Consider the following 26,810-nt stretch of genomic DNA (forward strand, 5'->3'; position numbering starts at 1 on the left):
CTGTGGATTCCACTGGATTCTGGAACAGTCTTCTGCAGTGGCCTCTTTTCTGAAGTCCTCCATTGTGGTCTAAGGCGGTTTCCAACGTGACTTCGCACCTTTGCACCCAGCTTCCCTGGTGTAGGAATCCTGGTTACTGGGGTATCCACAGGTGGGGTGACTCTCTAACCTATCTTCCACAGGGTTTCTTCCAGGTCCACTGGGAAGGGTCTTTTTTCTTCCAAACTTCAACCGCGACTTCCCCATTGACTTCTATTGGACAAGCGGCTGTGTTTCCACTCTGCACACAGACTCCATGAGCTTCCCGGGTACTTACCTTGGGTGGTTCCTTGCGTCCCCAGCTCCTTTGAGTCGTCTGGTCCAAGTCCCTACTTGGTCGCAGTTCGCATTCCGCTTTCTTAATAAATGGTTAGGTCTCCCCCTGGAGAACACTGTATTTTGTGCTTAATTACCTGTTACAATTTAAGTATTATTGTGCATTTGCGTTTATATCTCCGGTTAGGAGACACACCAATGTGTTAGTGAGTGTTGTGTAATAAATAAAACTATTTTTATATATATACACTGTGTAGTTCTTTTTCGTTTAACCTACACTACAGGATGAGATCTGGAAAAACAAGCTACTTAAAACTCTTTCAAGATAAGTCTGAAGGCTGCTCTCCACAGCTACAACTTAGAGAGATTTCGAAGGTTGCCTAAGACCACTGAAATCACCATAAGTGTTGTCTGGATTAGTGCAAGGTGCTTCTTCTCTTAAATAGGTGTGCACCATAGTCTAAGCCAGCCTCTTACAAAAATAAGGTGTCATTAAGGCAGCTCTAGAACACATCTTGAAGTGTTTTTTTTAGTTTTATGTACATACTGACAAGAGGGAACATAAGGTGATTATACTAATTATTGTACCAGTATGGACATTAAAATACTGGTCATAAAGGTATAAAACCCGCCAGGTTTCAACCCTACTTAGGGCCTCATTTATGAAAGCCTTGCGCCACCGGTGCGTCACTTTTTCCCATGTTAAAAGTGACGCACCGGAGGTGCAAGGCCTTCATAAATAAGGCCCTTAGAGGCTAGGGCCTAGGCCAGAGTAGACAGTCTCTCACTAATTGAAAAGGTTGCTGCACAGAGACCGTATTGCCCAGGCCGGTTGCAACGTTTGTAATAATAGTGCATGCAGACTAACAATAAATTAAATACTGCTAAGATAACATTTTCATTCCTTGACCTGAGGCCTACAGCGCCCATGCTACGATGCTGGCACAGAGTGCAATGATTCTTGCTGATGCTAAAGGCTGCCCATGATGATTGTGTGGTCACTGATTTTGGGGCCTGTATTTAACTTGTACCTGTTCAGGGCTTCCATTGTATGGTACTGTTTAGTGATCTATGTATAAAGTTTTAGGTAAAAGACAATCAGGGACAAAAGTCTATCTTTACGACTTTTGGTATTCACAGAAGTCATTTATGAGTCGTATCTTTACGTCCACACTCAGGCCGGAAGCTCCGGCTTGGACCATATGCTCCACACCCAACCCGTACTCTCCAGCTTGGGCCTTACTCTTGAGCTCGGCCTGATTGAGGTGTAGTCAATGGCTCAGAATTAAATTTTTACAAAAAAGGTCATTAGGAACATGTGATAAATGGTAGAAGAAGTCCCACTGGATCACATCCCAGAAAGGTTTGCTCCTTTGCATCATGGTACATGCAGATACAATTCATCCAATCCGAGCCAGAGAGCACAGCCCAAGCCAGGGCATACAGCCCGCCTGAAGACGTAAAGATATGACTCGTAAATGACCACTGTGAATACCAAAAGTAGTAAAGTTAAACGTTGTCGTAGATTGAATTTGTGAATCAGGCCCTTAATGTTTCCATCCATCCAGCTTAAAAGCATTTTAGGACAGTCCTACCAGCATTTAATGCTTGCGATCAAACTTCTGTGAAGGTTGTAGAAATTTAGGGGTAAATGTTTAATACTGTTTTTTCCCTTTGCAGCTTGCTTTTAATAATGTCCTCAACCCCACTCTTCTTCTCTTCAACCTGCAGCAAAATAGCTCTGTTAACTCTCTGACCCTGACTGGACTCTGCCTTTGCCTTGGGTGAGAAGCTATAACAGACCTGGTGGATGGCTTAAGCCTTTCATTCACAGCTCTCCTCCACCTCCAATACTGCAAGAGCCAGATTGTGCTTTCACTGCCCCCAACTAGACTCTCCTACGGGTCGTGGATGATTTAGTCACTATCAGTATGGCCTGCCTGGCTGCTGCAGACTACCCGTTCCTCTGCTTGACCTTCTTAACCAACCTCAACAAAGCCCCTTTCCTCTCTTACCCCAACTGGACAGGACAGCCTGCCCCCAGACTATGGGCTGCTGCATGTCTGTGTGCATGAAGGGAGAACAATGTGTCCTTGTGAGTGCGGAACGAGTGGTGTATTTGTGAGTGCAGGATGAGTGGTGTGGCTGTGTGAGTGCAGTATGCATGTGTCAGTGCAAGGTGAGCATTGCATGAGTTCAGATTGAGCAGTGTGTACCTGTGAGTGCAGGGTGGGTGTTATGTCTGTGGGTGAGGAGATTGAGCAGTGTGCCCTTGTGAGTGCAGCTAGAGCAGTGGTGCTTTGTGGGAGCAGGATGAGTGGTTTCTGTGTGACCGATGTGCCTTCGTAAGTGAGCTGTGTGTCTGTATGAGTGCAGGGTAAGCTGAATGAGTGAAGAAGAGCGGTGTTGGTGTGTCAGAGCATGGTGAGCTGTGCATCTGAGTGAGGGCAGAGAAAGATGTGTGCGCAGGGTGGATCTTGGGTCTGTGTGTGCAATGTGGCAAGTGTAGTGGGGTACAATTTGCACCCCTTTTTAAAAAAAATAATTACATTCTCTCCAAATGGATTCAGTAAAATACAACATTTGCACCCAAGTCAGACTACTCCCCTCACACCTAGTCTTTCAACTCAGGCGTGCTCGCCGTATCAGCTAGAGTGTTATACTTCGGTCCAAAAAAATGTGTCTCACCACTTTTAAAATCCAGTAGCCAACACTGGTTGGGACCACTGCACCGTGGGGGCTGGAGGGACCTGTGTTACACCCCTGTCTCGAGAAACCAGGTATCTGAAATGAGACTTTACCAATAATGAACAATCTTTTACATTCTGCCTCTCAGAGGATCTGAACCTGCACTGAGGCAATATTTATGAACAATAGCTGTGAGATCAGAGACAGCTGTGGGAACCTGACCCCAGATCTTTCCTCAACACCTGTTGGCACCTAAATGGACAGATATATTCATACAGCAATGACAATGTCTATACTGAGGTCTAGTTCACAGAACCCATTGACACTTGTTTCTGACTCGTTAAGGATATATCTACCATGTCATTTAGTTGGGAATAAATTGACTGAAGAAAGGTAGGTGGAGCATCAAATATTTTTGCACACCCCCGATTTCCAGTCTTAAGTCCAAATATGATGACATCCACTAATCACAGCCACTGAAGAAATGGCTGTGACTCCGAAAATATCAAATGATGCATCTGTAAGTGAATGGGATGGGATTGTAATTCCATTTTAGCAAGAACATTGCACAATCCTACCCTACCAAGTGGCAGTAGACATAATATTCTTCATCAGATGAGGCACATCCAAATCATTTTTGGATACATTCCAGAATGGTAATATAAAAAAGATGTAGTCTCCACATCCTTCCATCACTGGCGGCTGGTGTTAAGGGGCATGGGGGTGTTGCCCTTCCATTCATAGGGGAGGAGTACTCCAAGCAGTTTGAGACTAAGGGTGGCAGGTTGATCACAGTAAATCAGCTGAGAGTGTGTTTGTTTAGAGGGATGAAGGGGCTATGGAGTCGGTACTTTTGCACATGTGCCGGTCGAGGTTTTTCTTGCCCTCAAGGATCAAGCCAGTGCAGTGATGTTAGGACCAGTCGACCTGGCCTGTTTCTGCAACTATGCATAGGTCAGGCATGAGGTGCTAATGTTGTGGCCCAGGGTAGAGTCAGCAAAGCTTCATGAAAGTGAATAGCAAGGGGCAGGCCTGGGCAACAGTGTGAATGTAGAAGTGGGTGGTGCTGAGGGATTGTGTTGGGGGAGTAATCTTGCAGCTAGTTCCTGCTCTGGAATGTTGGCCTAAAGGGGTGGAGAACATGTTTAGCCTTCAGCAATATGCTAAAGAGGAGCTGCTCTCCTCGCTTGTGTTGCTAAACGAGTGCTCCTTTCTTCTGCTTGGAATCCTTTGAGTTGCCCTTGATGGACCAAAGGGTTGAAATGCAGGACTTCTGCAACAACAGAAGCTTCATAGCCAGTGGTTGAAGTGAGTGGGATCTCAGGGGCATGACGTGCCCACACTTTTTTCATTTAAGATGAATAGTTCCCCTGACGGTTAATTCTGGCAGTTGAAAAGCTTCAGCTGAAGTGTAAGGCAGAGAGTCTCCTTTGTTGTGAAATCGAAGGAGGGGCAGAAAGCTAAACAACCCTTCTTGCTGGGATGCCAGCTTGCTTGAAAGTAATGTAAATGTACGCAACAGGTAAAAGACAGTTATAAAGGAAATTTACACTATAAACAATCAGGATATTACTGAAATCTATGTTATGAAAGCACTTTTTTTTATCTTAAACCTTTATTGCGCTTTTTGTAGCAGCCTATCTTAATATGAGCGTAACGCATGTTTAGAAGAATGACTTACATATTCATAGTGCTTTCTGTCACAGACTGAGACCTTGTAGCACTAAACATACACAAGCCACTATTCTCCAACCATGTATCATTTCTGTGGCTCTCTGGATACACACACAGACTTCTGCAGTGCATTAACTAATAGAGGTTTCATAATGTACAATAGTGCATTTTCAACTGATTGATCTAAATTGCATTTATTTTTCATTAGTTGTGCATTATTTTATATGTGGTTATATGAATGTTTAAGACTGAAAAAAGTTATAGTTTATTTTTTTAGTCAGGCCTTTGGCCCCGCTCCATTCCCAATCAGCCCCTCCCCTATTGCACGCAGCATCACAGTTCCCATACTTTTTAGGTTTCGCCTGCGCATCACCTGTAAAATCTCTTGTATTTAATGTTTCGTAAAAGGGGGCTCTTATCAGTTCCCATTGCTGAATTACTGCATTCATTCACTTTTTGTGTGGAACTTTGTTTGACTTTCCCTGACTACATGCATTTCAATACTTCTACTAAAGCTGTTCATACTATTTAAGACCTGTTAGACCTGTCTGGCTTTTTGCGTAGTCCCTCCAAATTATTATTTATTTTGTCCCCTTTTTGCCCCTCATACCTTTAATAATTTTTGTCCACTAACTTTTTCTAGGTGTTGGTCAAGGGGATAGGTGTTCTTTTCCTCCCCCTCATAGTTTTTCACCTCAGGCCTAGAGGCCTGTTCTGACAGGAAAATAGTTGGAACCACAAAATGGTGGCTACCAACTGCCCTAACTGCCAAACCCAGAAACTGTCCCATAGAGTAGTGTAGGGCATTCCAGAACCTTCTGGACCTCTGGGGGTCAGCCTATAAAAGGCGGAATGCTGGACAGCCATTTTGTCTGTCAGTGAGGAGCAGTTAGAGTGAAGGCTGAGGTCTGATAGGGGTAGGATCCTGAAGGGTGGACTGCGCTACAAGCGTAGCCCTCTGTCAAGGCTTTTCCACCGCCCATTCCTGTTGTCCTAGCCAAGCTAGTTCATCCTGCTGACCCTGGACAGTTAGGTGAAAGGGTTAACTTTCGTGATCTGTGGAGCTGAGGAGGACCCTGCACTGGGAACTGAATTAAGAGGTCCCCTGTGCCCCTATGTCTGTCCAGTAAGGAGGGCTGGTGGTCTAGTGCTGGAAAAGTGCACTGTGGCTTAATCCTGTGGGAGCCCCCCTTTGATCCCCCCTACCTTCCTAGGGCAAGTAGTAAGCTTTTGGCCTGGGTAGCGCTGGGCTCCTCTTACCAGTGTCTGGACTTGTAGTGAGCAATCACTCTCCTAACTGTCAAGGTGGTGGAGAGTAGTGAAAAGTCCCATTAAGCCTGGGCAGTCTTGTGAGGCTATCGCCGTGAACGGGACCCCGGGGGCGCCTACCGCGCTCTGTGACAGCGCCCGGTGGGATCAGGAGAGAGAGAGCGAAGTGCTCATGCCCGGCGCCAGCGCGCTAATTCCCCACTGAATTGGGGACTGCCTTGCAGGAGGGGCCTAGGACCGAGCAGGCCCAGTGCGGAAACACTGTACCTCCGCGCATGCGCGGAAGAACCCGTGTGTGGGATTCGTCGTCTTCCGACACTGAGGAGAGCTGAGAGGAGGAGGCGGCTGCATCGAGTGGCCGGGGCTCCGGTCGGAGCGCCGAGGGACAGATCCTTGTCAGCGAGGAGCAGCCCTGCCGAGTGGCTGAATCACCGTGACAGCGCCTCGGTTTGCTCCTGGGAGGGCCTCCTCTCCTCTGAGAGGGAGCGGGGAGGCCGATCACTGGAAGAAAAGCGTCTTGCAGGCACAGAGGGTGAGCGGAAGAACCGCCTGCTAGCCACCTTCCCAAGTAAGCAGGGAAGAGTGAGGGGTGGCGAGGGATAGCTGGTTAGGCCTCCTGATCGTCTGTCTTCCTCCCCACACTGGGCAACACTGATTGAGAGGAAGAGGGTGGAGGGCCTGAAAAACGAGTGGCATAACTTCCAAAACTGACCGATTCAAGAAGCCTGGTTTTACCTGTGTGGTGAAAGGAATATAAAGGCCTCAATAAACCCCTGGTTCTTGACAATTCGTGACAGCTTGCCCCCCCTGATGGAGTAGAGTTACGGAGGAGTAAAAGCGGAGTACAGTGTGTAATTATCTGGCCTATGAAAGTATTAGTGTTACCTGCCAGACATGGTTATAGTGCTTGACTAAATGTAATGTACTGATAAAGCTAGTTGATAATTTGCTTAGCAGTTTAAAAGGTATAATTGCTATTTCCAAGACGAACTGAAATGTCCTAAGTTGTAAATTTTGGAACAAAAGAGCAGAGATATTATTTTTATAAACCAGTACATATTTTTCTAACAAATTGGTGTAGTGTCCTTTTTAAGTGTTATTGCGTGGATTTACTGCTGGGTGGTTTGCAACCTTCACATTTATGCCTCTAGTGTTTATGTCTTACCCTAGGCCAGGCTACCCTAGGTGACCTGTCATCCCAGGTTCCAACAGATTGGTGCCTAGCGGTGGGATCCTGACTTGGTTGCAGCTACTCAATAGTAATTAAACGCAATACACTGGCCTACACCAGGAGTTTTCTCCTTGCGGCCCTCCTAATTTGTCTTTTTATTTTTCCAAATTTGTTCCTGGTGGTGGGTGGAGGTAGCTTTAGGTTGCCCTTGCAACTCTAATTTTCTGGTGTGTGTAATCTAGGTTTGCCTATTTAAAAATGGAGTTTGCATTAGAAAACCTAGATGTCTATTCTGTGGCTAGCTGAAAGAGTTCTGCCAGCAAATGGGGGTATTTTTCAAGCATGGTGCCAGGAAGGGGGAGCTCCAGACCAGTCTCAGGGCTTGGGTGGAGGCACACCGAGAAGGGAAGGAGGAGGATGAAGGGGTAGACCGGGACACGGTGGTGGAGATAGATGGGTTATTCCACTCTGAGGGGGAAAACTTACTCCCAGGACCAGTGTCCTACTCCAGGAGGGGCAGTAGCGCCTCTGGGGGAAGCTTAACTGAAGCCGAGCTCACTGATAGGAGGGAGAAAAGGCAATTGAGATGGGAGTTGGCTAAGCTGGAGCAGGAGAAGGAGGAGAGGAGGATGGCCCATGAGTTCAGGTTGAAGGAATTAGAACTCAGAAGCTTGCGACGGGGGTCCTCTCCTGAAATGAATGGTGGCAGCAAGACAAAAGAGACAACCAGGGAGTCCAGACCCTATTTACCGAAAGACCTTATAGCTAGCTTCAGTCAGGGGGACGACATAGCCAAGTGGCTGGCTGCTTATGAGGTCTCCCTAAGAGCCCATGGGGTGCAGGAAAAGCACTGGGGGGGTGGTTTGTATAAATACATGCCTCCTGCTGGTCGGGACACCTTGCTGGCCCTGGAACCAGAGGAACAAACCAACTACCCCACCATGAAGCTGGCGTTGGTAAGGAAGTTTGGGCTTACCCCAGAAAGGTACCGTCAGAAGTTCAGGGGGAGCCACAAATTAAGCACCCAGGACTGGGTGGACTTCCTTGACTACGCCAGAAAGGCCTTAGAGGGTTGGGTCAAGGGCAGTGAGGTGAAGGATTATGAGGGGCTGTATGATCTATTTTTGAAAGAGCACCTCCTCGAGAAATGCTTTCCCGAGCTGCGCCAACACCTGGTGGACAGCAAGCTGACCAATCCCCGGAAGCTTGCAGAGGAGGCGGACATCTGGGCAAGTACCCGGGTGTCCTCAAAGGGGACTGGAGGGGATTCCCAAAAGGCCGGACAGGGCGCCCCCCAGAAGAAGGAGGGGGGAGATAAAAAGAGGGAGTTCTCTAAAGGTCCCCAAAATAATTTCCAAGGGAAGGGAGCAGGTTTCACCCCTAAGGCAAACCCGCCCAGAAACCCTAATCCTGGCCAAAGCCAGCAGCCAAGGGTTCTCCACTGTTTCGAGTGTGGTGGTGTTGGACATTATAAGGGAGATGTCAGATGCCCAAAGAGACCACCCCCTCCCACCGGAGGAAAACCACCGGGAGTAGCTAGTGTAGCGCTCGGGGAGGAGTTGCCCTTAGATAAGGGGGGTGAGTGGGCGGGTGTCACCTTAGTGTCCCTGGGAGAGCGGGAGATGGTTCTAAAGATCCAGGTGCCCCCAAATACTACAAAGTATGGGCAATGGGTCACCATCAATGGTCAGAGAGGGGAGGCTCTGAGAGATACAGGAGCCAGTATGACTATGGTGAGAAGTCAACTGGTGTCTCCAGAGCAGGTTGTTCCCAATGTACTCCACCCCGCCGCGATGGCTGACGGCAGAATGGGCCACTATCCAGTGGCTGAGGTTCCCTTTGAGTGGGAGGGGGTTGCAGGTTCACTTCGAGTTGCCGTAAGCCCTGCCGTGCCAGTTGATTGTCTTCTGGGGAATGACATGGAGCACAACACTTGGAGAGAGGTGGAATACCGGACGCACTCTGCGATGCTGGGTACACCTGACTGGGCCTGTGCGAGCACACGGGTTGGAGCCTGGAACAATGGCCCAACCCGCTGCCAAAAAGGGACAGACCCGGAGACAGGAAGAGCCTGCTTCGGCTTCCACACCCCATGTAATAGATCGGCCACCTGCGGTGGTGGACCAGGAGTCCGTGGAGGGGGAAGTAGACTCTCTGGAGGATTTACCCATCCCTGCTGAGTGGCATGTGGAGGGAGGTCCTACCAGAGAGGAATTCTGTAAGGGGCAGAGGGAGTGCCCTACCCTTGAGGGACTGAGGCGACAGGCCGAAGCCCAGGCAGCAGGTGATGTTACGGGACACTACCATATTTACTGGGAGGATGGATTCCTCTACAGTGAACCCAAGGTACCCTTACCTGGTTCGTCAAGGGCCTTGGTAGTCCCGCAACAATACCGAGCCTTTCTGCTGGAATTGGCTCATGCTATACCCTTGGCAGGACACTTAGGCCAGGACAAGACCTTTGCTCGGCTTGTCCTCCACTTTTACTGGCCTCAGATGAAAGTGGCGTCCAACACTTACTGTTGGACATGTGTATCCTGCCAGGCCAGTGGGAAAACAGGGGTGAAGCTGAAGGCTCCCCTGGAACCACTACCGGTCATTAGCACACCCTTTGAGAGGGTGGGCATCGACATTGTAGGGCCTTAGATCCACCAACAACAGCTGGTCACAGGTTTATCCTGGTTCTGGTGGATCATGCCACACGGTACCCAGAGGCAATTCCTCTGAGGACAGTCACTGCACCTGTGGTGGCTAGAGCCCTAATGGGGATCTTTACCCGAGTGGGATTACCCAAGGAAGTTGTGTCTGACAGGGGGACCAACTTCATGTCAGCTTACATGCGGGCGATGTGGAAGGAGTGTGGAGTGACCTACCGGTTCACCACTCCTTATCACCCCCAGTCGAATGGACTGGTTGAGAGGTTCAATAAGACCTTGAAGGGCATGATTAGGAGTCTGCCCGAAAGCCTGCGGAGGAAATGGGACGTCCTCCTACCCTGTTTGCTCTTTTCTTACAGGGAAGTGCCACAGACGGGAGTGGGCTTCAGCCCCTTTGAACTTCTGTATGGGCACCCTGTACGCGGTCCTCTCAGCCTGGTGAAGGAAGGTTGGGAGAAGTCTCCCAGGAAACCCCCCAGGATGTGGTGAGCTACATGCTGGCCTTCAGGAGCCAAATGGCGAAGTTGTGGAAGCAAGCTTCCGACAACTTGGAGGCCAGCCAGGCAGTCATGAAAGAGTGGTATGACCACAATGCTCACCAGGTGGAATTGGAGCCTGGCCAGAAAGTGTGGGTGATGGAGCCTGGAGAGCTTAGTGCCCTTCAGGATCGCTGGACAGGCCCATTTGAAGTGTTGGAGAAGAAGGGTAAGGCCACATACCTGGTGGACCTTAAGACCCCTCGACAGCCCCTACGGGTGCTGCATGCCAACCGACTCAAACCCCACCATGAGAGGCCCGAAGTCATGTTGATGATGGTGACTGATGGGGAAGAGGAAGCGGAAAGCGAACCTCTCCCAGATTTATTCTCGTCTCAAGAGAAGGATGGGTCAGTGGAGGGAGTGATTCTCTCTCCCACTCTAACTCCTGAGCAGCGGGAGGACTGCCGCCAGATACTGGAGCAGTACTCTACGTTGTTCTCCCTTGTCCCGGGAAGGACTCACCTGTGTACCCATGATGTGGACACAGGGGACAGCCCACCAGTGAAGTTGAAGACCTACCGGCTGTCCGACAAGGTGAAGGCTAGCATCCATGGAGAGGTTGCCAAGATGCTAGAGCTGGGAGTTATCGAACCTTCCACCAGCCCTTGGTCCAGTCCGGTGGTGCTCGTGCCAAAAGCCGCGCCACCAGGCACCACACCCGAACTGAGGTTTTGTGTGGATTACCGGGGACTGAACTCAGTGACAAAGACTGATGCTCATCCGATCCCTAGGGCGGATGAATTAATTGACCGGCTAGGAGCTGCCCAATATCTGAGTACCTTTGACCTCACTTCGGGGTACTGGCAGATCTCCTTGACAGATGGAGCAAAGGAAAGGTCAGCCTTCTCCCCGCCTGAGGGACACTTCCAATTTTGCGTGATGCCCTTTGGGCTCAAAAATGCCCCCGCCACATTTCAGCGGCTGGTGAACCAGGTCCTCTCTGGAATGGAGAGTTTCTCTGCTGCTTACTTGGATGACATTGCTGTCTTCAGTAGCAGTTGGGAGGACCATTTGCAACACCTGCAAGCAGTTCTCCAGGCCCTGAAACATGCTGGATTGACAATCAAGGCCAGCAAATGCCAGATTGGGCAGGGGTCGGTTGTGTACCTTGGACTCTTGGTGGGTAGGGGGACAGTGCAGCCCCTGCAGGCAAAGATTGAGGCAATCATGGCCTGGGAACCCCCAAAGACACAGACTGAGGTCCGAGCTTTCCTGGGCCTCACAGGCTACTACCGTCGCTTTGTGAAGGGGTATGGCACTATTGTAGCGCCCCTCACAGAGCTCACCTCAAAGAAACAACCTCGACGGGTAGTTTGGACGGGAGCTTGTCAGCAAGCTTTTGTGAAACTAAAGCAGGCAATGTGTGCAGCACCTGTCCTGAGGGCCCCAGACTTCTCCAAGGAGTTCATTGTCCAAACAGATGCATCAGAACATGGCATTGGGGCAGTGTTATCGCAACTAAATGAAGAGGGCCTGGATCAGCCTGTAGTCTTCTTATCCAGAAGACTGCTTCCCCGGGAACAGAAGTGGAGTGCAATTGAGAGGGAAGCTTTTGCGGTGGTGTGGGCTCTGAAGAAGCTGCGGCCATACCTGTTTGGCTCGCACTTCCTGGTACAGACTGACCACCGCCCCCTTCGTTGGCTGATGCAAATGAAGGGGGACAATCCCAAGCTGTTGAGGTGGTCCATCTCCCTACAGGGAATGGACTTCCGGGTGGAACATCGGCCTGGAGTGGACCACGTCAATGCAGACGGTCTCTCCAGGTATTTCCGCCTTAGTGATGAGGACTCCCAAGGCGTTGGGTAGTTCTCCCCACTTTCAGCTGGGGGGGACGCGTGTTAGACCTGTCTGGCTTTTTGCATAGTCCCTCCAAATTATTATTTATTTTGTCCCCTTTTTGCCCCTCATACCTTTAATAATTTTTGTCCACTAACTTTTTCTAGGTGTTGGTCAAGGGGATAGGTGTTCTTTTCCTCCCCCTCATAGTTTTTCACCTCAGGCCTAGAGGCCTGTTCTGACAGGAAAATAGTTGGAACCACAAAATGGTGGCTACCAACTGCCCTAACTGCCAAACCCAGAAACTGTCCCATAGAGTAGTGTAGGGCATTCCAGAACCTTCTGGTCCCTTCTGGACCTCTGGGGGTCAGCCTATAAAAGGCGGAATGCTGGACAGCCATTTTGTCTGTCAGTGAGGAGCAGTTAGAGTGAAGGCTGAGGTCTGGTAGGGGTAGGATCCTGAAGGGTGGACTGCGCTACAAGCGTAGCCCTCTGTCAAGGCTTTTCCACCGCCCATTCCTGTTGTCCTAGCCAAGCTAGTTCATCCTGCTGACCCTGGACAGTTAGGTGAAAGGGTTAACTTTCGTGATCTGTGGAGCTGAGGAGGACCCTGCACTGGGAACTGAATTAAGAGGTCCCCTGTGCCCCAATGTCTGTCCAGTAAGGCGGGCTGGTAGTCTAGTGCTGGAAAAGTGCACTGTGGCTTAATCCTGTGGGAGCCCCCCTTTGATCCCCCCTCCCTTCCTAGGGCAAGTAGTAAGCTTTTGGCCTGGGTAGCGCTGGGCTCCTCTTACCAGTGTCTGGACTTGTAGTGAGCAATCACTCTCCTAACTGTCAAGGTGGTGGAGAGTAGTGAAAGGTCCCATTAAGCCTGGGCAGTCTTGTGAGGCTATCGCCGTGAACGGGACCCCGGGGGCGCCTACCGCGCTCTGTGACAGCGCCCGGTGGGATCAGGAGAGAGAGAGCGAAGTGCTCATGCCCGGCGCCAGCGCGCTAATTCCCCACTGAATTGGGGACTGCCTTGCAGGAGGGGCCTAGGACCGAGCAGGCCCAGTGCGGAAACACTGTACCTCCGCGCATGCGCAGAAGAACCCGTGTGTGGGATTCGTCGTCTTCCGACACTGAGGAGAGCTGAGAGGAGGAGGCGGCTGCGTCGAGTGGCCGGGGTCCGATCGGAGCGCCGAGGGACAGATCCTTGTCAGCGAGGAGCAGCCCTGCCGAGTAGCTGAATCACCGTGACAGCGCCTCGGTTTGCTCCTGGGAGGGCCTCCGCTCCTCTGAGAGGGGGTGGGGAGGCCGATCACTGGAAGAAAAGCGTCTTGCAGGCACAGAGGGTGAGCGGAAGAACCGCCTGCTAGCCACCCTCCCAAGTAAGCAGGGAAGAGTGAGGGGTGGCGAGGGAGAGCTGGTTAGGCCTCCTGATCGTCTGTCTTCCTCCCCACACTGGGCAACACTGATTGAGAGGAAGAGGGTGGAGGGCCTGAAAAACGAGTGGCATAACTTCCAAAACTGACCGATTCAAGAAGCCTGGTTTTACCTGTGGGGTGAAAGGAATATAAAGGCCTCAATAAACCCCTGGTTCTTGACAATTTGTGACAGCTTGCCCCCCCTGATGGAGTAGAGTTACGGAGGAGTAAAAGCAGAGTACAGTGTGTAATTATCTGGCCTATGAAAGTATTAGTGTTACCTGCCAGACATGGTTATAGTGCTTGACTAAATATAATGTACTGATAAAGCTAGTTGATAATTTGCTTAGCAGTTTAAAAAGTATAATTGCTATTTCAAGACGAACTGAAATGTCCTAAGTTGTAAATTTTGGAACAAAAGAGCAGAGATATTATTTTTATAAACCAGTACATATTTTTCTAACAAATTGGTGTAGTGTCCTTTTTAAGTGTTATTGCGTGGATTTACTGCTGGGTGGTTTGCAACCTTCACATTTATGCCTCTAGTGTTTATGTCTTACCCTAGGCCAGGCTACCCTAGGTGACCTGACATCCCAGGTTCCAACAAGACCCATTCGCTGTCAAGAAAAGATCTCTTCCCATGGAAAAGGCAGACATGTTCTAACTGTATGCTGGAATGTTTGCTTTTTATTACTAAGTTGTTTCAAGCAGATGCTTTAGCCTAAGAGCATTTGTGGCATTTTCTATTCAAGCCTCGGTACTTTCTTTGTACTTTGTTGGCATTATCAGATTGATTTTTCAACTTAATCTATTTGATGATTGTTGGACTTGGCCCTTTTTGGCTAAAGTTCCCTAAACTTTTTGCTTTCCCAACTTAGATGCTTTGGGCACTTTGCCACTGCTGATCAGTGTCAACGTGCAAGTGCTCCCTGTGTAAAGTATAATGGCAATTGGTTGTCCATGATTGGTATGTTTGCCTTACTAGTACAGTCCCTAGTAAAGTGTACTATGTGTGCCAGGGCTGGTAATACAAATGCTTCTAGTGGGCCCGCAGCACTAATTGTGCCACCCACACAAGTAACCTTGAAGAGAGAACTCAGGCCTGCCACTGCAGTGCCTGCGCACAGTTTGTTAAACTGCCATGTTGTCCTGACAAGTGCACCAACTTGCAGGCCTTACCCTTCTCTTTATATGTGCATCAGACACCCTTATGGTAGGCTCAGGGAACCCCCTGAGCAGGGTGCAGTGTATGTGAAAGGTAGGACATGTACTGAGGTGTGTACCATGTTCTTACAGTGAAATACTCTCCATTTTGTTTTTCACTGTTGCAAGGCCATCTTGCCCATCGGACAGAAAGAGGAAGGCTGTGTAATATGTTTTCCGGCCTATCTTCCCAAAGGCTTAAGATGGAGAGGTGAGTTTAGTGTGCCTGAACTCACAATTCAATAACTCATCTTTTTGTGAAGGTGGTTTTTGCATTGTGAGTTTAGAAAAAACTCTTTTAGAAGTGGCTGAGTTTTTTTGCTCTAACATTTCTGTGTGTCTCTGCCTGGTTGTGGATCGATTGCCTGGATCTGAAAGTGATAGGATCTGGGGAATGTCTCGACCCAGGGGAGGAGGTGAGAGAGCAACAGGCTGACCTGCAATGGCCCCATTTCCTGATGAGTGATTGAAGAAGAAGAAGAAGAAGAAGAAATTTATTGTCTCAGGTTAATAAAAACCATTACAAAAGTACATTAAAACACATATCATCAGATAAAAGATTATAAGAGCAAAAAGTTGAGTATAAAAACCAGAAAGACATTAGTTATTAATAATAGTAATGTGGGAATGGGGGAAGTGAGCGTTGGTCAGTTCATCTTGTCTTGGGCATAGTTCAGTCGATCTTGTCAGGGCCAAGTTCATGAACTTGTTACTTTCCGCTCAAGTAATTTAAAAAATGACACTAACTTCCCATTTAATGGCGGAAGGCCCAGATCAAAGCAGGCCAGGACTGCCTGTCTGCGTGTGCGGATATTATGTTTGTTCCAAGCATTTTTTAACAGGGCGACCCTTTCCTCTTTCAGCATCGGGCAGGTGCATAGCACATGTTCGAAATCTTCATTCTCTGCACCGCACAGCCTACATTTTGTTCCGCAAGCCCTTCTCAGCCACGGTTATAGATGAGGTATGGATGGTAGAATTCCTAACCTGTGCTTTAAAAAGGCTTCTTTTGTTTTCCTACCGTACCCAAGACCAAAATATGCCTGCAGGCCCGGCAGTTTGTATATACAAGAGTCATCCAGGCATGTTGCCTGCGGGAAAAGGTAGCTTTATCTTCCACATGCGATTGTCTTTTTATGCTCTTGTTTACTACCCACTTAAATTGCGCATGTGGTAGTGGAGTTTCCCATAAATCTTTCAGACTTGTCGCTGTCAAAGACTCCTCTAAGTATGATTTTGCCGGTGTTTTAGAGGAGGAGTTGCTTAAATCTTGCCAGAGCTGGTGATTCAGTGTAGTTTCCGGTGCGTTCTTCATTTTATGCCAACACTTTATGTAAGACCCTCTTCTTGCAAGCAGTTGGCTGGTCAATCCAAATTCTAATCGGATCTGGGCTTGTGAGGTGTAAGTTGGCAGGTTAAAAAGAAGTCGATAGGCCCTTACAATGGTTATATCCAGTAATTCCGTGTCTTTGCCTCTTAGAGCCTCACTGCCATAAGTCAAAGATGACTCTATTTTAACTTGCGCCACGCGAAGCAATGGCAATAAGGTAGGGCCATTCAAGTTTGCCTTTAGCTGTTTGAGTGTGGTTGCTACCAGCATCCCTTTCCTCTTGATGTCCTCTAGTTGGTTTAAGAAGCAACCTCCTTTATCAACCAAGATTCCGAGATATTTATATTCTGAGCAATTTACAAGAGCCTTTGTTCCGAGGAACCAAGTATGTTGTTGTTTGTTCCCAGTTATAGACAGAACTTTGATCTTGTTGGTGTTTACTTCTAGTAGGTTAGATTCAGCAAATCCATGTAGCGTATTGATCAGACTTTGCAAGCCTACTTTCGTGTGGCTCACCAGGACCACGTCGTGAGCATAGGATATGCTAGGCAGCGCTTTGACCCCCAGTCGTGGGGCGTGCGCATTACAGGCTTCTAGGACAGGTGGCAGGTCGGCTGTAAATAAGTTAAAAAGGGTCGGCGCTAAAACACAGCCTTGGTTTAGGCCTTTTGTGGTCGGAATTCGCCCAGAGAGATGTGTGCCATTACTGAGCTTTACCTTAACCCACATGTTGGTGTGCAGTTCAATCAGAAGGTTTAACAACGGTCCCGGGATCCCCCAAGAGGCCAGTTTTCTCCAAAAGTTGGCCCGGTTGACATTGTCAAAGGCCGCCTTAAAAACCACAAAGCAAAGGTGTAAAGCTTGTTTAGACACCCTTGCCTTGTCAATAAGTTGTGAGATTGCGAGAAGGTTTGTTGTTGTTCCCGTGCCTTCTCAGAATCCCGTTTGGCTTGATGGAATTAAGTTGCGGATTTTGGCCCATTCACGTAGCTCGGCCAGTAGGAGCCCCGCGAAGTATTTGGCCTCGATGTCTAGGAGTGCTATCAAGTGGTAATTTTATGGCAAGGATCTGTCGCCCGCCTTATAAATAGGTGAAATAATTGAGCCCCTCCAAAAGGCAGGAAATCATCCAGATCGGCTGACAGACATATATAGAGGAGTCAGCGTTTCTGCCCAATATTCCGGCTCCAGTTTGAAGATGGCCGGGGGAATTCCATTTGGCCCTGCTGCGCCATCTTTCCTTCCCTTAGAGATTAATTTTTTTAGTAAAACTGCCACGGTTCCAGCTTCAGCTTTTGTCCATGGCGGAGTTGTTTGTGGCAGTTGGCCCACTGGAACGACCTGGTTTATACATGTTGGAGCGGCCTGTTGGTTGAAATGAATATCCAGAAAAGATTACCAGGAGTATTTAGCTATGTAAGATGTTGTTCCGCTGTTCTTCGGGTTTAACATTTTATTTATTGTAGCCCAAAATTGGGCACTGTTGTTCTCAGTAGAATTGTGGTACAGTTTCGGCCAGAACTCCTCTTCGTTGGATTTTTTTACTGCCCAGTTCGGTTTTTTGAGGTCCGCCCGATGCTTGTGAAGCTGTGCAAGGGATACCCCATCCCCCGGGCTTTTTCTCAGCAGTCTTAATGATTTATTGATTGCTTTTTTGTCAATATTTTGGGCTGATTTCTGGGTGCTTGACATCTTCCTTGGAACCCCGAAGCTAGAGGATGGCAAATGCCGTACATTTGTCGAATATGCTTTTGCAAAATTGACCGTGAATTTTTCCCAATCTTCTGCTGGGTTACCTGAGGGATAGTGTAGACTGTTTAATTTGAGTTTAGCTGCTTGTAAAACCACAGCCGTGTTGGCGACAGAGGTTTTTATTCGTTTGAGGTTTATGGTATGGCTGGCGTGTGGTCCGGCTGGGTTGGAAAAAATTACGTCCGCCAAGGCACAGAAGGAGACTTCTTGAGGGAGGTGGTCACTGTCTCCCTTGTCCCCTAAGTTAAAGCCCAGCACGTAATGAAATAGAAGAAGGGAGACCAGCGTGTAATCAATTGTAGAGGTTGCGTTGCCTGAGTTGAACGATGCCACAGATGGAGAATCATCAGAAAATCTTCTGTTTAGAACCCTCAGGCCTGTGTGTTCCAAGTCTTCCAGCAGCTCCTTCGCAACCTTGGGGGTTTTGCCTTGCCTGCTAAATATTTGGAGTGGGATAGTCCAATGGTAAGACTGTGCCTGCGTGTCGCAGTTCAAGGATGACCCCAAAATGCATGGATTGAAGTCTCCCGAAAGAATTACACTTGGGGAAGTTTGTATGGTCATGATATGATGCAGATGGTCCATTAAGCGCTTTGCCTCTACTTTCTTCTTTTTTTGGGTTGATATAGGTGTTAATCAACTGAATCTCTTTCATTTTTTCCCCCAAAGTTTAGGGCGGTCTCGACTGAGTTTATAGCAGGTGAGTTGGTAGTGAGTCCCCGCACGTTGCCAACGGTTGAGATTTTAATGTATGTTGCCAGACCGCCTGCCAACCGTCCGAACTTGCTTTTCCTTGTTGCTGGAGAATGATGGCAAGCATAGCCCTCTATATGTACCGGCTCCTCTAGCCATGTTTCCTGGAGGAGAATTACGTCAAATGCTTTCACATAGTTTAGGATTCGTTGTCAGCTACTTTGTTATTAAGGCCATTTATGTTCTACGAACATAGTTGCAAATATGGGGCCGCCGAGCGCCAGCATGACTCCATTGAATTTCCTTGTCATTGTTGGTTGCTTGATGTGTTACAGATTCTGAAGAGCCGATGTTCTAACGTGTTGTGAGAATTTGTATTCATTGAGCTGTTTTTAGTTGCAATCGCCTGCGTAGTTGTCCGGGATCGGCCCAGTGCACCCCTCAGCACCGATCTTGTTCCCGAGGTTGTTGTGGTTACTCCCTGCTTAGGTCTCTCAAGCAGGGGCAACGGGTATCCTACGTTATGGTACACGGCAGATTGGATCCCCCATGTTTTAAGGAGATTTCGCTCTTCTAAGATTTTGTTTGTGATTACGGGCGAAGCCCATGTTGCTTTTGTGGCTTCGTTGCCGTCTGGCCTTTCAGGTTTTATGAATTCTATGGAAAGAAGGTCAGCTGAGGATATGTTGTTTAATGCAGGAATGCTACTAAACAGCCGTAGTATATTGCCTATATTCAGAATATCAAATGGGCCCTTTGATTCATACTCCGGAGTGAAAAGAATACTAGTAGCGGTCCTGTTTGGGTCATTCGATTGGGTTAGTGATTGAGGATCCAGACCCCCACTATCAAAGGAAGAAGGTGTCACTAACAGGGAGACACCCAGAACTGGTTTGGACAGGGGTCAGTGCCCACCTGAACACAAAGACTTCAAAGACATTTAGGGGTATAACTATGAGAGCTGAAGCCCCTGAACATTGGAATGGATTGATGAAGACTAAAAAGGATTGAAAACGACTTTGTGTTCAAGAGGAACCTCTGCCAAGGAAGAAACAGGTGAAGAGACTGAAGGAAAAGACTGACCCTTGCTGTGTGTTCTGGGGCTGGCCTGTAGTTTGCTGAGTTACCCAAGGAGAGGCTAAGGGACTTTGCTGTGTGCTGTGTCCCCCGGCTTGAAAGGCCTTTGCTGTGTGCTGTGTCCTGAAGTAACTTGTCCCCAAGGGCCTGAGAAAAGCTGGCTCCCTGTTGTGGAAACTCAGGAACACAAACATTTCCAGGAGTGTCTCAGCGACGCTGTGTGCTCGTGCTTTTTGCAGCCTGAGACCCTCGTAAGAATTGCCTTGTGATCGTGGGCACCTGGAGTTCAAGCAAGTCTCAGCAACGCTGTGTGCGTGTGCTTCATGCAGCCTGAGACCTTTGTGAGGATTGTCCTGTAATCGTGTGCTCCTGGAGTCCAAGTGAGTCTCAGCGACGCTGTGTGCATGTGCTTTGTGCAGACTGAGACCTTCGTGAGGATTGCCCTATTATCGTGCACACCTGGAATCCAAGTGAGTCTCAGCGACGCTGTGTGCGGGTGCTTTGTGCAGCCTGAGACCTTCGTGAGGATTGCCCTGTTATCGTGCACACCCGAAGTTCAAGTGATTCTTAGCGACGCTGTGTGTGTGCCCTGTTGCAGCCTGAGATCTTCGTTATCGCCAGCGGCCCGGACCAGCATCCCCAGAGGAGCTGTGCCGCCGGCCCGAGCCCGCCGTTGCCAGAGCGGGACTTCATACCAACCCCGTCGGGGAAGGGCCCGAGTCCCACTGCCCGGAATCCACAAAGTTGCATCGGAGGCCCAAGTCGTGAGAAGAGGAGAGCCAGGTCACACCCCCAGGTAAAGTGTGTCGCTGCCTGGGGCGGGTGCGGGCTCCGAGAGACACTCTCGGCCTCTCCCATTCTGGCAGCGCCAGCCTCTGCTTCAGCTCATATTGTGGCACGTACTTGCCAAGGAGTGGCAGTACAGGGGCCGAAGCGCGGAGCTGCACTTTGGTTTACACCCAACCCGTGTTGGGGCATCTGTTGGCAGAAGCTGACCGCGAGTCAGTACGAGTGGCAGAGAGGCCGTCTAAAGCACCGTGATCGGTGCTGGAGTGTATTACACATTGCATTATTTCTGCATTACGAACTACCTGATTGTTTCATTATGCATTGTATTATTTCTGCATTACGAACTGCCGGATTGTTGCATTACATATTGCATTATTTCTGCATTAGGAACTGCCTGATTGTTCCATTATGCATTGCATTATTTCTGCATTACGAACTGCCTGATTGTTGCATTATGCATTACACTATTGTTGCATAATGAACTGCCTGATTGTTGCGTTACGCATTGCATTATTTTGGCATTACGAACTGCTTGATTGTTGCATAACCAACTGCATTATTTTTGTATAGCGTAGTGCCTGATTCTTGCACTACGAACTGCATAGCTATGCATTAGGACTGCAGTGTATCATCTAGAATTGCTCATTAATATCGCCAGAGCCTTCAAGAACTTGCTGGTCTAATAACTGGCCAGGAAGAATATTACAAATACGAATATGTTGGATTTATATCATGTGGTCTCACCGTATATCTTTTTATATAAATATATACTTGTTTTTATGAAACTTGTGTGGAGTTCATTTGTGGTGTCATCATTGGGTTACTGAGAGCGTAGTTGCAAATACTTTACACACTAGCTTTGAAGCAGCAATATGTAAATGTAAATGTGTTTGTATTTATATAGCGCCTTCTACCCAGAGGTCTCGTAGCGCTGTATTCATACCGCTGTGGAACCCTTCCTGGCTTTCCTGTGAGATGTCCACTCCTGGGCACCCCCAAGGTGAAGCCAGGCATCCAAGCGTTGCTGGAGCCGTTGTGGAGATTAAGCAAGCTATTGCCCAGAGTCACAGAGTGGGACCCATGATTAGACTAGGCACCGAGGCGAGAATTATCCGCTGGACATGCCAAGCTACAGAGGGGGTGAGCAGGGGCTATCTGAGAAGGTGTCCTTCCTTTCCCTGATGTGGAAGTAAGGGTCCCTATTTGGCCTACGGTACCTACCTCAGCCAACGAGCGACCCCCAGTTCTAACAGTGATTATGATCAAATTCTAAATGTTGTCATAAATATTGCACATTAAAAAGAAAGTTAATATACAAGAGCTATGATATATTTTTCCACTAAACAGGCAGTCACAAGTACACTTACCTTGCAGACAACAGGGTCATGATTTAAATGGTGCAGTAGCACAGGGCCCAGAGGTTGTCAGAACTCCTCTAAACCCATAATATTGCTATATTTTACTACTAAACAGGTAGTCACAATTGCAGTTACCTTGCATTTAAAAGGGACTTGATTTCAATGGTGCAGCAGGTGCAGTGGCAATAGGGCCAAAAGCTCTAGGGACCCCACTAAACCCATATTACTAGTACATTTTACTACTAAACAAGACGGTCACAAGTGTAGTTATCTATCAGGCAATAGGATCAAGATTTGAATGGTGCAGGAGGTGCAGTGACACCAGGTCCAAAAGCTCTAGGCACCCCACCAAACACCTAAAATTGCTTTATTTTACTACTAAACAGGAAGTCACAAGTGCAATTCCCTTGCAAACAACATGGTCATGATTTAAATGGTGCAGCAAGTTCAGTGGCACCGGGCCCAAAAGTTGTCAGAATTGCTCTAAACACCCAATATTGCTATATTTTACAACTGAAAAGGCAGTCACAATTGCAGTTATCTAGCAAGTGCTAGGGTCATGCTTTCAATAGTGCAAGAGGTGCGGTGGCACCGGGACCAAAATCTCCAGGCACCCCACTAAACACTGATTATTGCTATATTTTACAATTAAACAGGCAGTCAGAAGTGCAGTTATCTTTCAGGCACTAGGGTCATGATTTGAGTGGTGCAGCAGGTGCAGTTGCACCAGGCCAAACCGTTATCAGAGTTCCTCTAAACACCTAATACTGCTATACTTTACTACTACAGGCATCACAATTGCAGTTACCGTGCAATTGAAAGGGGCTTGATTTAAATGGTGCAGCAGGTGCAGTGGCACCGGGGCCAAAAGCACTAGGGACCCCACTGAACCCAGATTATTGCAACATTTCACTACTAAACAAGACAGTCACATGTGCATTTATCTAGCAGGCAATAGGGTCATGATTCAAATGGTGCAGTGGGAGCAGTAGTACCAGGACGACCAAAAGCTCTAGTCACCCCCACTAAACACCTAATATTGCTTTATTTTACTATGCAACTGGCAGTCACAAGTGCAGTTACCTTGCAGACAACAGGGTCATGGTTTGAATTGTGCCACAGGGGCAGTGACATCAGGCCCAGCCGTTGTCAAAAATCCTCTAAACACCTAACATTACTATATTTTGCTACTATACAGGCAGACACAATTGCAGTTATCTTGCAGTTAAAAGGGGCTTAATTTGTATAGTGCAGCAGGTGCTGTGGCTCGGGGGGGAAAACTCTAGAGACCCCACTAAACGCAGAATAATGCTACATTTTAATATTAAACAGGCATTCACAATTGCAGTAACCTTGAAGGCACTAGGGCCATGATTTCAATGGTGCCGCAGGTGCCGTGACACCGGGGTCCAAAGCTCTTGGAACCTCTCTAAACACCAGATATTGCAATGTTTTACTACTAAACAGGCAGTCACAAGTGCTGTTACCTTACAGGCAAAAGGGTCATGATTTGAATGGTGCAGCTGATGCAGTGGCACCAGGGCCAAAAGTTGTCTTAACTCCTCTAAACACTAAATATTGCTACATTTTACTACTAAACAGGCAGTCACAAATCTAGTTATCTTGCAGGCACTTGGGGATGATTAGAATGGTGCACCAGGCACCGGGCACAAAAATTGTCATTTTTCAAACTTTAGCTATTACTCACCCGCACCATACCACTAGTAACAGCACAATATATTGAATTTTTGTACATAAACAAGTCATAACCCTTTAACAGACTTTCTGTTAGGAGTATTGTACAACTACTCAGTAAGCTACAACTTACAACAAAAGGCTAAATATTAATCACATAGGCGAAACCTGATGCATTTCCCAATGCCTGTTTTAAATGCACTTCGACCGCTGTTTGTAGCACCCTCATCTCCCCCGACTGCCTCTGATAGTGCCACAGGGCTGAAGTGGGGTCACCATTAGCGCGGCAGCCAGGCCCATGCCTGCCTTGACTGCGCGATTTAAAAGCATTTTGCACTTCCCAGAGGCTTGGTGAGTGGAACTTTACATTTTTTCTGCAAAGATCGATGTTTAAAAGAGAACTATTCGTGTCACGGTCTATGCACGTTGATTTCCATTTCCTGAAACACAGCTGCTCTGTTGATTTTCATGTTGCCAAAAGCTGACTTTATTAACATCTTTGTTTAAATATAGCAACGATGGTATGATGCTTTAAGGGAAGGCCCATTTGATAAACTACACTATGTTTCAATGGGGACACAGAATTTAATGGACATCCTGCAAAATGAAAAATCCCGGAAGACACTCTTTCATTTCAGATGTGCTTGCTCACTCATTCGGTGCCCCCCTACTTTTAGAGTCCACCGGCTGCCACTTCCTTCTAATCATACAAAACAGGATGTTTCATTACCGAAATAACTTCAACTGATTTTCGATCAGGTTTACAAAATTGAAAAAAAGCTTGAAACTAGAACAACGCCATTCTCCTTCTTACACTGGCTTTCCAAAATTGCACCTAATATCACCAAATAACATGATAAATCCTCCTTATTTTTAACCTTCTTCTGAGATCACTTGAGAGGGCATGTGCAGATGTCATTTCTAATGTCGAAGCTATTCCACATGCCGGCATCCATCCGGGAAGAATCTCACATGTCCATGATCTTCCATCAGCCTCAGCAGGAATCAAGTGCGGACTACTAGGGATGACCCTGTCGTCACAACTTCAACAGGCCTGACACCAGAGCTGTGGGACCAAGGAACAATAAGGGTAAGAGAAGAACCTCTAAACATGCATCCGAAAAGTCAGAAAATCAGAAAGGAACTAAATCGGATGCATGGTAAATAGACTGCCCTTTAATGGTCTCAGACAGGAGGGAACAACGTGTAAAAAAAAGATGCTCAATGGTTTTTGGAATGTGCTACGGAAGTGGATACCAGAGATCCAGGGTTTTCTATAACCTTAGAGCCCGCCATGGCGGGCTCTACTGGCCATTAAAGGCCCGCTCCAGTGTTAAAGCCCCGTGCCATAGGCAAGGGACTTTAACACGGTAGTGGGCCTTTAATGGTCGGTAGAGGCTGCTATGCACTGGCAGCTCCTCTGCTATGGCAGAGGAGCACTGGCCCACTGCTTTCAAGCAGTGCGAGAAAAGGAAACATAAAATGATAACAACTTTCAGTTATTATCATTTTACATTTCCAGCCTCTTTGCCAGCGAGCGGGGCTGATCTGCTCTCGGAGCAGGGTTGGGTGGGAGGGGTTTGCCCACTCCTAAGTGTGCAATGACTGTTTGGTCTGCACTCTCAAGCCACCCAAACAAGTCATGAGCAATTTCTGTGTACTCCATGCAGGCTGCATTATAGCCTGCATAAAGAACAAGCCCAGGCTCCCATTTCCTGGTTGAGCTGCATTGCAGTGTTGTGATTGGTCAGGGGAGCCTGGGTGCCTACCAATCACATCAGACCCCCGCCCGTTATTGGTCAGTGGAGCCTGGCTGTGCTTCCGTTAGAGAAGAGAAGGAACAGAGACGTGGGACCTGGCACAGCAGTAAGTTTATTTATTTTTGTTCTTATTGATTTATTTTAAAATGTGCGTGAGCCCTCCCAAGTGACACCCTTCCCTCTGCGCGACTTGCCTGCCGCACCACCCACGAGCAATGCCGGCCACCACTGCCACTACGGGGTGCCCTAAGGTTATTAGAACATTCCAATCCTAGAAGGCAGAATATTCTAATTTGTAAATCAAAGGCCTCGCGGAGCCCGAGAGGGTTCAAATCCCCTAAGGCTCCATGAGGCCTTTTGTTCACAGCAACAACTGTGAACAAACAGTAGAATGTTGGAGCTCCGGACATCTACCAGCCATTAGAAGCCCAGAGCACTCCATTGTCTTTAATGAAGCACACAACATTCCAATGTTCTAATGATGAACAAAGAAGAGGGACAAAGAAGAAGAGTGAAGTGGTAATTAAGACTTCACTGCTTTGCCTGTGAATGTATACATTTAATAAGCATTGGTGGAATCATTTCATCATGCTTCTGTCATCACTAATTACATTAGAGTTTTCTCGAAAACAGCATACGTTATTTTCTCACCATAAGAAGCCTGTCTCCAACTTGCAACCTTCCATCTTTTTGTGCGGCACCTCCACCAATGATTTTGGTAACATATATACTGTTATCTCCTGGGATGTGCTGGTTTCCTACTCCTCCTGCAATGCTGAAGCCCAGTCCTAAAAAAGAAATTCAGTTAACATTAATTGTGACATTTGCACCAGTTCCTATGAGGAAACAGTCTATGTTATAAATTATGTAAAATAGCAGGTAAACCACAACTCAACAAACTGGGTCTTGCAATTTACAGACTTCAGGTTACCAATGTGATGAAATGTTTTTCATCAACATAAAAAAAACACAATTTCGTCCCTTGTGATCGGATGTGATCTTCTCAATAGTTAGTGGGTGGCATACCAATTTATAGTTTTTGAGTTTTGTTCATTCACCTCTGATATAGGCATGGTTATATAGGATATGGCTGTGTTCAGTTGTATTGTATGTTGGCAAAGTCATTCAGTGATTCAGTAACTAGGAAAGGGCCATAAAGTTTTTAAAATATGCGCCAAAGAAATATTACCAAGATCAGCATAGAGTTGAGGATAGCTCATGGCTTAAAGATTCACTCTAGTTTAGTTGTTCTGTTCATAATATTAAAATTATAATTTTTTTCATTACATTTCCTAAAGACATTTATCTTTGGAAAGAATTTGGATTCGGCCATGAGCTGTTTTACAACTGCTACCAGAATAAATAGGGTAGTCAGTAGAATCTCTCACAAATGGTTGTCTGTGCTAAAGGTTTGAATTCTTGAGAAACTAAAGAAAGTTACAGTCACCCTCAGAACAATGAGATCCAAGGAACACCACAGGTCCTGTTGACTTCACCCACAGACTCAGCTACTGGGAGAAATTAATAAATACCAGGGCAAATGCACCCAGAATTACAGACTTCCCCAAGAATTTCTCATATCTACAAGTACTCTCAAAGCCAAACTTTTTAGCCCCAGTAAATGTTACCTGTACCTCCTGTATTATTAACGTCTTTGG

General features: G+C 47.5%; 1 protein-coding gene across 1 annotated transcript in view; it reads right to left on the bottom strand.

The window, feature by feature from the left end:
- LOC147696853 (disks large homolog 2-like) overlaps nt 1-26,810 on the bottom strand; it is a 1,652,766-nt gene that overhangs the window by 495,073 nt on the left and 1,130,883 nt on the right. Inside the window, exon 9 of the mRNA XM_086936079.1 lies at nt 25,804-25,940. Coding sequence (XP_086792205.1) covers nt 25,804-25,940 — 137 coding nt within the window. The remainder of the gene's footprint in view (nt 1-25,803; nt 25,941-26,810) is intronic.

This window comes from Lissotriton vulgaris, chromosome 8 (genome assembly GCF_964263255.1).
Source record: "Lissotriton vulgaris chromosome 8, aLisVul1.2, whole genome shotgun sequence".
Lineage (NCBI taxonomy): Eukaryota > Metazoa > Chordata > Amphibia > Caudata > Salamandridae > Lissotriton > Lissotriton vulgaris.